Here is a 16,137-nt window from a genome sequence, read left to right as displayed (position 1 = left end):
AATAGTTGATGCCAACAATAAGAACGCTTTGTCTTTCGAGACGGAAAGCTTGGAAATGCTTTAACGAGCACGAACTAAAATAACGGTAAACAGAAGTACTTCCAGGTGCTGTTATTCGCGACACCTGGACGAATACTTCGCTTTTCTCAGGGATCTCGGTTTTGAAAAAGGTTCTCGTAGGGTTCCTAGTACCCTACCGAGTGCAGATGCGATCCATAGCTACCCTTGAATATACATATACGTTTTATGATGATCTAACAACAACAACAACGTCCATTCGTTACCTACGAATCTTTAACACGAATAATGGCATTCTACGTATACGTCATTCAACTTTCTAAACAATTTAATACTACGGTCCACATTTTTTTTTCTTATCCTTATTTCTTATCCGAATTTCGGCAATTCTTGGGACAGGGTCCAATGGACGACAATCGTCTCCGATCTTAAGCAGAAATTCGAGCTACGTTCCGTGGTCGTACAACACAAAACAACAAGAACAACAACAACAACAACAACAACACGATGGGGTCCCATGTTCGCGATGCAACGAGGCAACAACGGAAAACAGGCTCCCACGAATCCCACGACGCTCCTTGGGCGAGAAAAAGAGAAAGAGGAGACGACGCTGTGAAGGAAAGGCTGCGGGTTCGTTCGTTCGATGGGTCCTCTAGCGATGGGTATAACCTATAATCGAACATGAACAAATCAAGATAATATATATATAAAAGAATTCAATTAGAAATCGTCGTATTAGAGGGAAAAGATAGAAAAGAAGAAAAAACAAACAAAATTGAAGGCACATCGTGGAATCCATCATCGATGAGAACCAACTACTCCCGTAGCCTCTCCCAGCCTTCTCCTTCCCTTTCACGTTATCGCTTCGGTAAGTTTGTACAATAAACCGAATGACAGATGATCGACCCTCTCGTACGGGCGCATGATCGTTTACACACACGCTCGTGAGTTCTCCGGTACGAGCTCCGGTACGGGCCGACTTATGAATGGTATCTGTACGCGTTCCCACGTCACTGAATGAGTCTCGAGTCTCTCACGTCCGGCGAGATTATCGTGGTGTCTCGTGGTGTCTCGTGTTTCTTTCTCTCACCCCACACACCATTCCCTTCTTATCCTCTTAATACCGTGTGCTATAATATACTTTTTCTTCTCGTAATACTCCTAGTAACTACTTCTATCTAAATATTTCGTGCGCATAGAACAAATTTCAGATGATACCAACACAATTTTCGTTATTTTATCATTCGAATTTCGAATAATCGTATAAAGTCACGCGAACGATGATATAACATTTTACAGGAGTGTTTGAAAGAAATACGTGACACGAACAAAATGAGAAAAGATGGTCTTACAAAAAACCAAAATAATGAATATTTATATAAAGAATAAACATGTGTCTGATCGGTCGACTGAACAGGTGAGATTGTTCGTAGCTTTCGCTACGTGATTGGATAGTGTTAGCTTAGATCTTAGCGTAGCATCGATGAACGAATGAACGAACGAACGAACGGACGGACGGACGGATGGACGGACGGACGGACACCTGCACGCCTCCGATCGTACGTAACATCAGGTCTACTCTGTGCATATCCTCTTACTGTGTGCCCCCTTGCTTGCTTGCTAGCTTTCTCGGGAGGCCGTCGATCCTCCTGCAGAGGGTCCGTCAGGAAGAGTACTTGTGTAAAAAGAAAAAGAAAGATAGAAAGTACAATCAAGGAAAGGAAGATAGAAGATCGGAGAAGGAGTCAAGGAAAGAGAACCGGCACCGAAATGGAGTATACCAGTATAGTCGAGAATAAAAGGAGGGAACTGAGAAAGAGAGAGAGAGAGATAGCGAATTATAACCAATGGTATAAATGCAAGCCGGATAAAGATAGAACTAAGCCCGACAAAGACGAACGAACTGCAGCAGGGCTCATTTTAGCGAATGAAAAAGAGAAGGACAGAAGCAAGGAAGGAAGGAAGGAAGGTTGTTGCAGCTAAAGAGAGAAGAAGAAAAACAGCATGAAAGCTCTAAGAGAAAGAGAGAAAGAGAGAGAAAGAGAAAGATCGAGTTATGTCGGAGGCGCCGTGATTCAACCGAACGCGCAGGTGTGCCGCAGACTGGCCGGCGCCTCTCTGGAATGTGCGCAACCCCCCCACCCTTTGCCCTACCCCTACCCCTACTCCCAACGCACACGCGCAAAAGCGCATTAGGTTTGCTCGCGCACTGGTTCGCTTCCACGCACCTACACATCTATATTAACACACACACATCTACCTACACGCACAAACACAAATAATAAACACATACACAGAACTACGTCACGTCCTCTCACGGCAATCAGTGCAGCTGGCCACCAACGCGTTCCCACGGGGCCAAACCAACCGGACCAGCCACCTTCGGTCGCCTTTGCGAACGCGCTTTCCCCTTCAACTTCTTTCTCTCACCATCTCCTCTCTCTCTCTCTCTCTCCTTTCCTTCCTTCTTTTGCCTTTTTTTCATTCTCCTCATCTTCGCGCTGAATTTTTCCACGTATATTCCTTATCGATCATCGTTTCTCGACGTACTCCTACTACTACTCGGTTTGAACATTAAACCGATGACCTTTCGAAATGAATTTTAGTTTCTCATTCTCGTTTGATTATTTCTATTATTTCGTCATCTTTTTTTTCTTTTTTTACTAACCGTTGCTCGAAATAAAACATTAAAAGTAGAGGCTCATCAAAAAATATGAACCAATTTAGAAATCCTAGGTTCAATGCTAAATGCACAAAACATTTAGCACGCCATCTTCTCTCTCTCTCCTCTTTTTCCTTTTTTTTCATTTCATTCTCCTCATCTTCGCGCTGAATTTTTCCACGTATATTCCTTATCGATCATCGTTTCTCGACATACTCCTACTACTCTCGGTTTGAACATTAAACCGATGACCTTTCGAAATGAATTTTAGTTTCATTCTCGTTTGATTATTTCTATTATTTCGTCATCTTTTTTTTTCTTTTTACTAACCGTTGCTCGAAATAAAACATTAACGGTAGAGGCTCGTCAAAAAATATGAACAAATTTAGAAACCCTAGTTACACAAAATATGAACAAATTTAGAATCCCAAATGCACAAAACGTTCAGCTTCTCGAAATACAATCAAATCTTATGGTAAACGTAATTTTTTTTTTTTTTACTAACCGTTGCTCGAAATAAAACATTAACAGTAGAGGCTCGTCAAAAAATATGAACAAATTTAGAAACCCTAGTTACACAAAATATGAACAAATTTAGAATCCTAAATGCACAAAACGTTCAGCATCTCGAAATACAATAAAATCTTATGGTAAACGTAATTTTTTTTTTTTTTACTAACCGTTGCTCGAAATAAAACATTAACGGTAGAGGCTCATCAAAAAATATGAACAAATTTAGAAATCCTAGTTACACAAAATATGAACAAATTTAGAATCCTAAATGCACAAAACGTTCAGCATCACGAAATACAATAAAATCTTATGGTAAACGTAATTTTTTTTTTTTTACTAACCGTTGCTCGAAATAAAACATTAACGGTATAGTCTCATCAAAAAATATGAACAAATTTAGAAATCCTAGTTACACAAAATATGAACAAATTTAGAATCCTAAATGCACAAAACATTTAGCATCACGAAATACAATCAAATCTTATGGTAAACGTAATATACATATCCATATATATATAAATACATAGCCGGTAGTCAAGCCAGTACATTTTAAATCATTTTTTTGTTGTCCTCTGCTTCTTCCCTCGTCGCCGGGCTTTACCTTTTTCGGGTTTCTCGTCCTTTTTTCTTGCTCTTCATGATATTTTTTTCTTTTGCAAAGTTATTTTCTTTATTTCTCTCCGGCCGGTTTACCTGTTAGCCTTGCGGCTATATTGGCAACGTACACGTGAAAGCCACCAACCCGGTCGTCTCTGGCTGGCTGGCTGGCTGGCTGACTGGCTGCTACCACCTCTCGTAAAATTTGTCGTCGTGAGAGTTCTTCGTGGGGAGGATAGAAAACTTTTCTCGCAACGATGATGTGATTCGAATTGAAACGAATTTAATCAACGTTATTATTACTTAACTAACGGACTCCAAACATTAGGAGGAGGGGAGGGGGAGGAGTAGAGGGGGGGAGCTTTTTTCTCGGATAGAAAACAGACTGACAAGTAGTCAAAGAATTGAACAGAGGTGGTCCTTGTTTTACGTTTTCTTATCGATCCAACGTAAAGAAGAGTGGCGTCAAGTGGTGTGCGTGTGTTTTTTTTTTTTTTAAACGTATGCGCCTGGCTTTTTACGTATAATACACATTAGATACTTTCCATAATATTCAACCATGATATTTATTATAACACCGCAGGGTTATTTCGCTCGAGAATTACGACGACAAGGGGTTAATAGGGTATCTTAATCGATAAAAGAATTTCTTAACTTCTTTTCAGAGCGTTTTAACTAACGAGAAAACGTGCTGCTCTCACCGATGAGTAATCATCGTTGCATCGTTGCATCGATGCATTGCAGCCCCCCCTCCCTATCCCCCTCCATTCCACCCACCCTTCGAGGGAACACTTCTCTTCTCTTAGTTTTCTTTTTCATTTTTTTAATCACCCATTTTAATGATCTCTCCTGCGAATGAAAATATAATAAAACACATTGTATATGAAGTGTATGTATAGTAATTCAAAAGGTAAAGTATAGTAATACTCGAGATTCTAAAATATATCGGAAGTTACTCGCACGCAAAAGCACGTTTTCTTCGTTTTCTTTTGAAAGAAAAATTTCGTCGAATGCATCACAACCATCCCTGTAATGCGTGACCCCCCTCCCTCCCCCATTCCCACCCTCCCCAACCCAGTTGCAACACACCGACGTAGCTATACCTGTACACGCTTATTCAACTTTTATGGCTACTTCGATGCTCGTCCGTATTTCTGGGTTAAAACCACAGCTATTGTGCATGGCCGTGAGATAGAAAGGAAAGAAAGGTGATGGGTAGAAAAATTCAAGATGGAAAGAAGGAAAGAAGGAAGGAAGGAACACGTGAGACGAGCTTACGATTCGAGCTTGGTGTCCAAATGGTAACAAAAGTATTTCGGAACACCTGAGAAATAGCTGAAGCATTCCTGATTTACCTGGGGAATGGTGCAAAGAAATTCGCTGAAACATGGATTAATGTCCAGTTCAGGGACGTATAAAGTACACATAAAATGGACACGTAAAATGGACACGCAGAATGGACACGTAAAATGGACACAAAAAATGGACACGTAAAATGGACAAAAAAATGGACACGTAAAATGGACACGAAAAATGGGAAAAAAACATGCATAAATCAGAAAGAAAATGAAAAAATATCTATGGGAAATAATTCATGCTAATGACAGTACAATCTAACGACACTTCTACGTTGGGTAGTCTTGAAGAAATAATACAAAGTTAACACTTTGACCTGAAACGAGGAATTTCCGGTAAGAAAGAAAGAAAGAGAAGTGAGATTTTGAAAAAAGCAAGATAGACAAGAACACGAAACTAGTCTCTTCTCTCGTTATCTTTTATTATTCGAGTAAACAGGATACCTACGTTGCGTATCTAATTTCGAATAAAATAAAAGAAAAAAAGAGAGAAAAACTAAACACATTTCTATACACACATACACACACAGATTTTTGTTATCTCACAGTAGTAGTATAATATAATATAATGGTAAAATAAAAAATAAAAATGAAAGTTTCTATTTCCAAGCTCCGTTTGTAATATGATTTTGCTCTAGATTCCGTGTGGGGAGTCCTAGACGACGATGATGAAGAAAAGGGGGTCAAGAGACGCGTATCTAGTTGCGTTAATGACGATTCGTATCGTATGTTACCCACTACAACAACATAAAACTAAAATGCGTGTGCATTCGTCGTTTAAACGTCTCTGCTCTGCCATGGCACGCACGCTCGAGGACTCGGATATTTTAAAAACGAATGACGACGACTACGACTACGAAGACTACGAAGACGACGACGCGAGGTGTGCGGTGTAGTATTTTCGCGGCCCGTTTGAACAGCTGCGCAAATAAGCAAGCAAGCAAGCAAGCAAGCAAGCAAGCGAATGTGTTCGCGTTAGTTTTTAGGCATTGATTCTTGTCACCCAACATTCGAATATATTTTCATTTTTTACCTTAGTTTATCGAATAGAATTATGCGCAACGAATCGTGATGCAACGATAAGAGAAAGAAAGAAAGAAAGAAAAAAAAAGGGATACAAGAAATTTGTTGTATGCGACGATGAAATGAATGAACGATGAAAATGAGGATTGATAGCAATTGAGAAGCCCTGCTTAAACGTTTACAATTAACGTGTCGCGTTATTTCCTCGCAATGAATAGAACGAGAGAGAAAAAGATAGAAAGAGTAGAAAGAGAGAAATTCGTGGTGAAGCAGAGCGGTATTATATATAGTTATAGCCAGTAGTATATATATATATATATATATAGTTATAGTGTGGCCCTGATACGATGTTACAGTCTGTAGGCAGTCAGGAATCGGGAGGGTCGCCCCACAGCTAACACGTGCAAGGCGCACGTGCACTCCGAAAGACCACTCTAGCCTCTGGCGCACAATCATCGGATGCCAAGATACACTCCACGGAATAATTTTCGAGGGGCACTCCCATGCTTTCTTCGTGTGTTCAGCACTAAAGGGGAAAAAAAGAAAAAAGAAAGAAGGAAAGAAAGAAAGAAATAAAAAAGAGAAATAAAAAAAATACAAGTACACGCATCGGGTACTAAATTTCGTCCTAATTTTAATAATACGTTCATCATTTGAAATACTTATTCGAATAAAAACGATTTAATTCACGCAGTATTTCAAATCAAACGCGTTCCAATCCCCGTCATACGTGGAAAAGATATTCTCTTACGTACACACACATATATATGTGTGTTTTAAGCTCGCGAGCACGTTTCCAACGGTGTTCGTGCTTTAAAGGAAGAGACACGTTGTACCTGACTGACTCTATGCGTAAAGGTTTGCATCTTAAAGATTGTTGTTGTCCACTGGTTACCTTATGACCCACGAGTTGAATGTAATATAAATACGATTTGAATTTGAATTCGTGACTTATTCCTAGACAAAAAGAAGAAGAGAAGAAGACAACTTCATGGCGTATATTTGAAATCGTTTTGACGCGCGTCGTAAATACCGACAAACTTCATGGTGTCGTTTTTCCAGACGCTCGGAACGAAATCCCGCCAAAAGAAGTATAACCTCAAAATTCGATGCGTTTAAAATTGATCGATCAAATTGAAATAGGAAATATAGTTGCACAAATACGTTGCACTCGTGCCTTTAGCAGGGAAATTTATTCGTACGAGTGTACACGCGAGGCAAATACCTACGCAAACTATCGTTTTAAGTGGTAGTAGTAGTAATAGTTGTAGTAGTAGTAGTACGACGACGATGAGGACGACGATGACGACGACGACGACGACGACGAACACGATGCGGCAGGAAACACACGATTACCACGGACTCATGCTTTGGGGTCGTTCGTTGCACGGTGTAATGTGCAACTCGTCGGGCAGCTGTGGAAGAAGACGAAGAAGATGAGAGAGACTCGATTGAGTTTCACCACTCGCGATCTCAAAAAGGGAGGTGAGAGGAACGCGACCAACATCCTCGTCCTCGTCGTCTTCGTCGTCGTCTTGCTAATTATAGGCAGTCTACGTTCTTCGACAACTCGAGATTTCCCGCCTTTTCCCTTCCCCCACCCTTCTTTTACATCCCCCCCTTTATCCTTCCTCTCTTTCTCCTTTTTATTTTTCTATACAAAATAATACTTTTTTAACTCAATATATTTCTTTAGAAATTTAAACGCATTGGTGGGAAAAAATGTTTACACGAGTTGTAAAATAAAACAAAAAAAACAAAACAAAAAATAATCAGGGAAGAAAAGAAAAATAATAATAAATAATTAACATAATAAATAATAATAATAAAATGAATTTAGATAAATTTGAAAAAATATTTAATAGAAAATTAAATTAATTGATACTAATTAAACACAGAGAGAGAAATCTATATGTCAATGAAAGTAATTAATAGATTAAGAAATTCTATTAATGCAATTATAATAGCCATATAAAAAGTAGTTAGGAAAGTTAGTTATTTTGGTCGAAATTGAAATGAAAAAATTAGAAATACTATGCGAAAGATCTAACTCGTATTTGAAATGGCCATAAATAAACGCTCGACATCAAACCTATCCGTCATTCTGATTGATCGTTCTAATCGCGTATTTTTCTTTTTTTTTTAGACACGACTCGTTAATACGCGATACTATTTATTAGATATATCTACACTTTCTAACGATCGGTACAATATAAGTAACGTTCATTTTCTTATCCGACACATAAACATTGTAATTCCACGTCTTTCGATTCGAGTAATCACGAAATGATAATATACGCGACGTTATCTTACGTTTTATTACGCATCTCCCTACTTTCTTATCGTTTTTATCTTAGGATTAATTTTCTAAATTGTCTTTTACTACGTCAAATGTTTTTATTATTTTTCCTATATAATAAAATTCAGCATCTGTAACATTTCTCGATCTTTCATATCCTTTTTTCAATGCCTTCAATTGCACACTTTTTAACATTTCGTATCAAATACGTTCACGTGTTCGACGACTTCGATCACTTTTTGTATTAATTAGATATTTCACATTCGTAACCTTTGATCATAGACGTCATGTAACAATAGTAACAAGGCCAAAAATCAAAAATACGATCTTGTGATCCTTGACTGTTCGTACTCTAGCGCGATTAAAGCGAACACCTGCCAGAACTCTAATCGAAAAAAGATATCTCGATAAATAAAACACCTGTATTTTTATCAAGTACACGCGTACTTATTTGTTCAATCTTATATACCGGGAACAATCAAATATATCCAATCACATTGAAATTGAAATATTCAACGCGTCATTTTTCCTACAACCTACATAAACAAATGATCGATTTCAAATAAAATGACATTTTCTACAAATTTTATTTTACTTTCCAAAATTTAATCACAACTTTGTTTTAATAAAAGTGTATTGAAACGAATTATTATTGATGGAAAGATTCATAAATCCGATAAATACACGATCGATAAGCTTTGAACTGAAAATAAGAAATACTTTGAGAGGAAAAAAAATACAAACAAACAAACAAACAAACAAACAAGCAAGCAAGCAAGATCTTATCAAAAGTTAAGCACCAAAGAAACGATCAAGTACGATTATCTGAAATAGCGTGCCGTCTGAGGAAACTTTATGGAATTTCAGTTCTTATGTATGTACTAAGAATGCACTCATGGAATTAAGGTTTCCTTATCTCTCAGTGATAAGCTTACGTCGATAAACCTATCCCTTGTTCGTGGATATAGAAAGAATTCGTTCAAGTGCCCACCAACCAAGTACAGCTGACCGTAACACCTGGATGCGATGGCCAATTTGGACGAGTCACTTCCTTCGATGATTCATACAAATTCTATAAAATACAGATTAAAACTAACTGCTAAGATGTATCTCACTCTCTCTCTCTCACACACAAACACACGAATTTTAACTAAGATGAACATTTATAATAGATTTCAATCTTTATCTAATGTAAATGAAAATGAAACAACGTGTCTAAGGTCAGTTTCCTGTATCTAACATTTATCTTTTATAAAATAACGTTGCACTTAAGCAATAATAAAGATAATCGTTAAACGTAACACTACTTTGTAGTGCATCGTTAAAGGATGAGACGTTTCATAATCGATAAATATACGATTGCATTAGTTCTCGAAACTACTTACTCGTTAGAATATTTTTCTACAACGTAGAACACGAGTTTTATCTTACGCGTAGAATAGAATAGAATAGAATAGAATGGAATATTCTTCGGTTAGGTTTTTTTCATCTATCGACTTATTAATAATATCTTTTGTAAAAAAAACGAGGCAAGGTAGCGCGTCGAAAAGAAAAATCTAGTGAATTTAATAAAAACAGGCCACGTAGGCGATGCGACGAGGAGGTTTCTCATGAATCATTCATAATACATGAGATAATAGCGACAAAGTCAGCTGTTGACGAATGCGTCCGCAACAGAGTCGTGCTTTTCCTACCGACAAATGGTTCCTCCCCCCCTCCCCCCTCCTCAAATGTCTCCCCTGCAACTAATTTCATCAAATCATCCTTAGCCACGTGTGTTTCATTCGTATGAAATTAAATGAATAAGAAAATATAATAATATGCCTTAATTAGATTTTTCTTCATTTTTTTCTTCGATATCTCACAACGTTGTCAACAAATTAAATACGAAATGACGAATATTCATACCTATTTTTAATCTACGCACGATGGTACAATATTATCCGTAAAAACCATAAGAACAAATCATTCTCACTTATGGCTCCTCCCCCACCCCCTCCCCAAATGTCTCCAATGCAACTAATTTCATCAAATCATCCTTGGCCACGTGTGTTTCATTCGTATGAAATTAAATGAATAAGAAAATATAATAATATGCCTTCATTAGATTTTTCTCCATTTTTTCTTCGATATCTCACAACGTTGTCAACAAATTTAATACGAAATGACGAATATTCATACCTATTTTTAATCTACGCACGATGGTACAATATTATCCGTAAAAACCATAAGAACAAATCATTTTCACTTTAGATAATCGCTTGGAAAATATTCCTACGAGTGTTTGAATGATTGTGAGCGAAAAAAATCACGACACGGTTCGCTTTTCTTAGTTTTAACCAACCAGTGGAGGGAGTACTTTCGTCAGTTTATTTATTCTGAGGTCAAGGGAACTTCGCTTCTTAAACTCGAAGGTCAAGGAGTCAATGAGATCCGGTTGCTCAGGTATGTATGCTCGTGCAAGTGCACGACGAGTCCTTTCTGCCGCGTCTCGTTCAATTTTATTATTCGCCGTAATTTTAGCGTGAAATTCTTCTTCGTCCATTTTTCCTCATTGATATTATTAAAACGCGGGTGTCTGTACAGTTGAAAAGTTTTTCTTCAAAATTTAATTATACTAATTCGAGATAAAAAAAAAAGTGCTATTACACTTTTATAAATTTGATAGAAACTTGACAAATTTTCCCATATAATTTAATATCAGTCAACATATATTTCCAAAATAAATATTAAATCGATAGAATTTACACTAATACTACTCTTGATGATAGAAAATTTAATTATACTAATTCGAGATAAAGAGTGGTATTACACTTTTATAAATTTGATAGAAACTTGACAAATTTTTCCATATAATTTAATATCAGTCAACATATATTTCCAAAATAAATATTAAATCGATAGAATTTACACTAATACTCTTGGTGATAGAAAATTTAATTATACTAATTCGAGATCAAAAAAGTGGTATTACACTTTTATAAATTTGATATTACATTAAAAAGAAAACTTGACAAAAATTTTCCCATATAATTTAATATCAGTCAACATATATTTCCAAAATAAATATTAAATCGATAGAATTTACACTAATACTCTTGGTGATAAAAAATTTAATTATACTAATTCGAAATAAAGAGTGGTATTACACTTTTATAAATTTGATAGAAACTTGACAAATTTTCCCATATAATTTAATATCAGTCAACATATATTTCCAAAATAAATATTAAATCGATAGAATTTACACTAATACTACTCTTGGTGATAGAAAATTTAATTATACTAATTCGAAATAAAGAGTGGTATTACACTTTTATAAATTTGATAGAAAATTGACAAATTTTCCCATATAATTTAATATCAGTCAACATATATTTCCAAAATAAATATTAAATCGATAGAATTTACACTAATACTTTTGGTGATAGAAAATTTAATTATACTAATTCGAGATAAAAAAAGTGCTATTACACTTTTATAAATTTGATATTACATTAAAAAAAAACTTGACAAAAATTTTCCCATATAATTTAATATCAGTCAACATATATTTCCAAAATAAATATTAAATCGATAGAGAATTTACACTAATACTCTTGGTGATAGTAGATAAAGTAGATTTCCTAGAGCACATATTTCTTTCAACATACGACAAACGAGATACCTTCGATCTCATCAATGACTTAGAGTACCATTCAACGTCCCCATATATTCCCACGATAGGAGATGCACCCTAGAATTTCAAGCTTAACCAATAAATCCCATGAGAAGAGCTTTGTCGATATTCGGACTTTCTCTGTCTCTTTTCATGCGTATATAGGAACAGAAATGATCAAAAAAAAATATTACGTGCATGCACATGGGGAGTTGTTGTCTTGGCGAGCTGTAACGAGACTCCGTAGCCTAAGTCACGGAGTCGCGAGCATAATCACGCGACCCAAGCAAGAAAAGGTAGGTAGATAGGTAGGTAGGAGTCAGGTATACGTAAAACCATAGCCGGAATCATACTATACAGGTTGGTGGTGGTGGTGGTGGCAGAGATCAGGGAGGAGGAGGAGGAGGGGGAGGAGGAGGAGGAAGAGGACAGTAACTACTACACGTAGTGTGTAAGCTAAACACACCTCGACGATGGTGGTTGTGTTGTCCGTTCTCATCTACGACGACGACGACGACGACGACGAGGATGGTATTGGTATGGTGATGGGTATGGTGGTGGTAATGGTGTCGTAGTGGTGGTGTAGTCGTGATGGCTAGTGGCTGGCGCCGCCGGACGTTCAACAATGGTCGTGCCCCTCCTCGGGCCCCCGTCTTGTCCCACCGACGCCAGTGCTCCCATGGTCATCGAACACCCCCGACTAGCGATGGGTTCGAATCGCTATTGATTCAAACAACTCTAACATGTCTATGTTATAATTATATTCTGTATAATAATATCAATTAAGTTTGGGGATTCTATAGAAAGAGAATAAATATATCAATTAAAAATATATATATATAAAAGTACATTTGTATTTGAATAATATATCACATTGTAATAAAATAAATGTTAATTTAAATGTTTTACAATTTTTCAATGGGATAGATTATAATGTCAAAGTTATTTGTCGTTTATGCGATAAAATGATGAAAGAGCTAAGGGCAAAGGTAGAAAATAGGTCAATAGGAAAAAAAAGCGATTGTTGACACGCACGAATCGAACCCATTGCTAGACCACTCGAGCAGCGATTGCGCTGTGCGAGTGGTGGAGGCGTCGTGGATAGAGAAAAGGTAGGGTGGGGGTAGACTATAAAACAGCGCAGGTGAGGGGCGGAGACCAGTTGACTTCGATCCACTGAATGCAGGCTGTGCATAAAACGTCTGCTGTTGTATGCACGTACATATATTGCATTTTCAACAAATTCGTATTCTTTTAACTTCTTTCCAATAATTTGATCGACCAATCGCTATTAGTATTGCACCGAATCAATGGATTATTATCGCGTGTGAAGCTTAAATCTTTTAAATAAATCAAGTTTTCTCGTGAGTCTGTGGTATGTGACAGACAACACCGCGAGTTCCTCAAAGGATTTGCAACGACGAACAAGGAAAAAAGTATAGTAGTATGCCAAGGAGAAAATAGAAGGAGGAAATAAATAATTGATCAGCCGATAGAGCAGCAGCAGCAACGAAACCCATCCAACGACTCAAACAAGATTGAGGAATAATCTTGAAGAAGGAAAAAATAAGCTAAGAGCTGCTGTTAATTCCCGTTTTTGGATCGTTGCGCGCTCTTTCTCCTCTCATTCTCTCCAAGACTTGGGGGCATTCGATCGATAATTCGCCGGGAACGTGTGAGTGCGCCGACACGACGATTATATTATTATCCCGATATCTAGTAGACGAATTGCGAAGGAATTTGATATAAAAAAAACAAGAAAGAAAAAAGAAAGAAAAAAAAAGTAATTCGTCGAGAAAGAGAGAGTATCGAAGAAAAAAATGAAGGCCATGGTGGTAAGCCCAGTTGGTGGTCGTGTACCACCGAATCGTGGCGTTTTACACAACGGTTTGAATTTAAACGGGACGAGGAGAGACCTCGAAGCGGAAGAGGTTGCCGCTTATCTGACAAAGCTAAGATCATTGGTGCCGGATATGCCGAGGAAGAGGAAACTTTCGAAATTGGAAGTAATACAAAGGGTGATAGAATATATATGCGCATTGCAAACAACTTTGGAGGAAACCGATGAACATCAGGAAATACCAAAGACGACTAAAATGAAATCGTTGACGAGACAACCGCTTCAACCTTTGCTAAACACGGTTAGCGCTAGCAGTACGGGCTCGTCAACACCGGCGGCAGCAGCGGCAGCAGCTGCAGCAGCTGCAGCAGCAGTGGCATCGGCGACAACGATGACGATGACGATGACGACAAACAACACGGTGGCTGGACGGTGACCTGTCACCCAACAAGAAAAACTTCAATGAGGGCCAGATCGCTAGGAGAGATCGTCCTCGTGGGCTGACTCCGGCTTGAACGCAGGGTTCCGCGTCCTCCTCCTCCTCCTCATCACCATCATCACCATCATCATCATCATCATTTTCTTCCTCCTCTTCCTCGAAGAATTCCTTCCTTTTATTATTCTTCGAGGCTTGACAAAAATGGAAGGATACGTTAACGATAAAGAGGAATTTAGGAACGGGACGACGAGCAAACCCTTGCGCCCAGTACAATCTCTTTCCTCGCGAAAGCCTGTAAATACTTGTTTGTACATAGACACACTCTCTCTCTCTCTCTCATCGCATTCCTCGCACGACCTCTCTCATCGCCGATAGACACCAATCACACCATCGCCTCTGATCTTCGATTCTCCCTCTTTCTCTCTTTTTTTTTATATCCTTTAATACCCTCCCCCCACCCCCACCCTCTTTCTCAACTTTCAAATGACGATTTTATTTTTTATCCCCTTTCGATTATCTTCTTCCATTTTGCTTTCTATACCGTGAAAATGTTAACGCACGACTCACTACTCTTTCGTTGTTGGGCTTCTTTTACCAATTTCTTCTGTTCGATTGCGATCGGTTGAAAAGGGGCCGACTCCTCCACCCCCATCCCGCCCCACCCCCAAGCAGAATTACGAACAAAATAAATATGTATATGCGTATAATGTCGTTTTACTATATCCAAAATATTATCGACGATAATATCAACGTACGATGATGCTGCGCTATGCTGCAAGCTGCCCCACCCAACCGATCGTAAAATTTAATCTCCGTTTGCAAGTACTCTACTACCATCGTAACAAAAAATTTTTTTTTCTCTTTTTTATCTTCGCGTTGATCAAAGTCTTGTATCATTTCTAACACTCGCACTGTAGATATAATAAAGACAATTTTTATTACTATTATTACATTTATTGTACCTTAAAAATGCTATATTATTATTATTATTATTATTATTATTATATGATTATATTATTATTATTGTTATCGCTCTTCATATTATAATTTAGAGACCTTCCGTAACTATTGTATATTTGCGAAGACTGAAAGGCTGTAAGTATATCGTCGCACGAAGGTACTACGCTCGTGTATACAAAAAAAATAAATGCAAACTGTGTCCGTAAGTTATACCTGGTTCTTTTCCTTGCAACACCTACCCTCCTCCTCCTCCTCCTCCTCTCATTTCTAATATATTATTATCGAGTAAAACTTCAACAACAACAACAAACAACAAAAATGAAAACAGTTGTTTCTCCTTTGTCTTTTGATTCTAATAATTACCGAGGCTTATAAAAAAAAAAATCAACAAAATGCATAGACTTGTCATCATCGCTTATTAACAAACTAACATTCAAGAGAATTCAATTAGATAGATTCGATCAATGCTGAGAAAAAAAAAATAAAAAAAGAAAGTATAAACGTAGAGATTATTCTTTGCAGAACATAGAACATTATTTCCGTACCATTATCATATAAAACAACCCCTAAAGCCGATGATGAATTCCTGGGAGCGGCACGTTTCCTCATTTCCTGCTGCATCTACTGCTAAAAGCAGTAAATCCGTGGGGGATTGTGGATGGTTGGTTGTAGGAAGGGTAGGATGGAATTAAATAGGCGCACGTGTGCGTAATAATCCATGCACACGTGCGAGAAAGGTGAGGAGGACGCGATTGGTTGTCGTCGATGTCCTC

General features: G+C 37.7%; 1 protein-coding gene and 2 long non-coding RNA genes across 4 annotated transcripts; 2 read left to right on the top strand and 1 right to left on the bottom strand.

Annotated features, from left to right (window-relative positions):
• Positions 1–379: 379 nt before the first annotated feature.
• On the bottom strand, positions 380–874 carry LOC122518810. Its single transcript, XR_006304155.1, has 2 exons — positions 790–874; positions 380–687 (listed from the first exon to the last, which is right to left on the bottom strand). It is a non-coding gene; the product is annotated as an uncharacterized LOC122518810 (long non-coding RNA).
• Positions 645–7,136, top strand: LOC122518809. Of its 2 annotated transcripts, none has more exons than XR_006304154.1 (2): positions 645–1,435; positions 6,525–7,136. It is a non-coding gene; the product is annotated as an uncharacterized LOC122518809 (long non-coding RNA). The 2 variants fall into 2 exon arrangements; XR_006304153.1 differs by lacking the exon at positions 645–1,435 and adding an exon at positions 6,035–6,445.
• Positions 7,137–13,273: 6,137 nt separating this feature from the next.
• LOC122518808 lies at positions 13,274–15,570 on the top strand. The gene has a single exon (XM_043637914.1). It carries the CDS (start codon positions 13,946–13,948, stop codon positions 14,399–14,401), a length of 456 nt encoding a protein of 151 aa, XP_043493849.1. The 5' UTR covers positions 13,274–13,945; the 3' UTR covers positions 14,402–15,570.
• The last annotated feature ends 567 nt before the right edge of the window (positions 15,571–16,137 follow it).

This window comes from Polistes fuscatus, unplaced genomic scaffold, assembly GCF_010416935.1.
Source record: "Polistes fuscatus isolate 324 unplaced genomic scaffold, CU_Pfus_HIC Scaffold26, whole genome shotgun sequence".
NCBI lineage: Eukaryota > Metazoa > Arthropoda > Insecta > Hymenoptera > Vespidae > Polistes > Polistes fuscatus.
The sequence above is the reverse complement of the archived record's forward strand: the minus strand, read 5'-3'. Positions and strand labels throughout refer to the sequence as shown.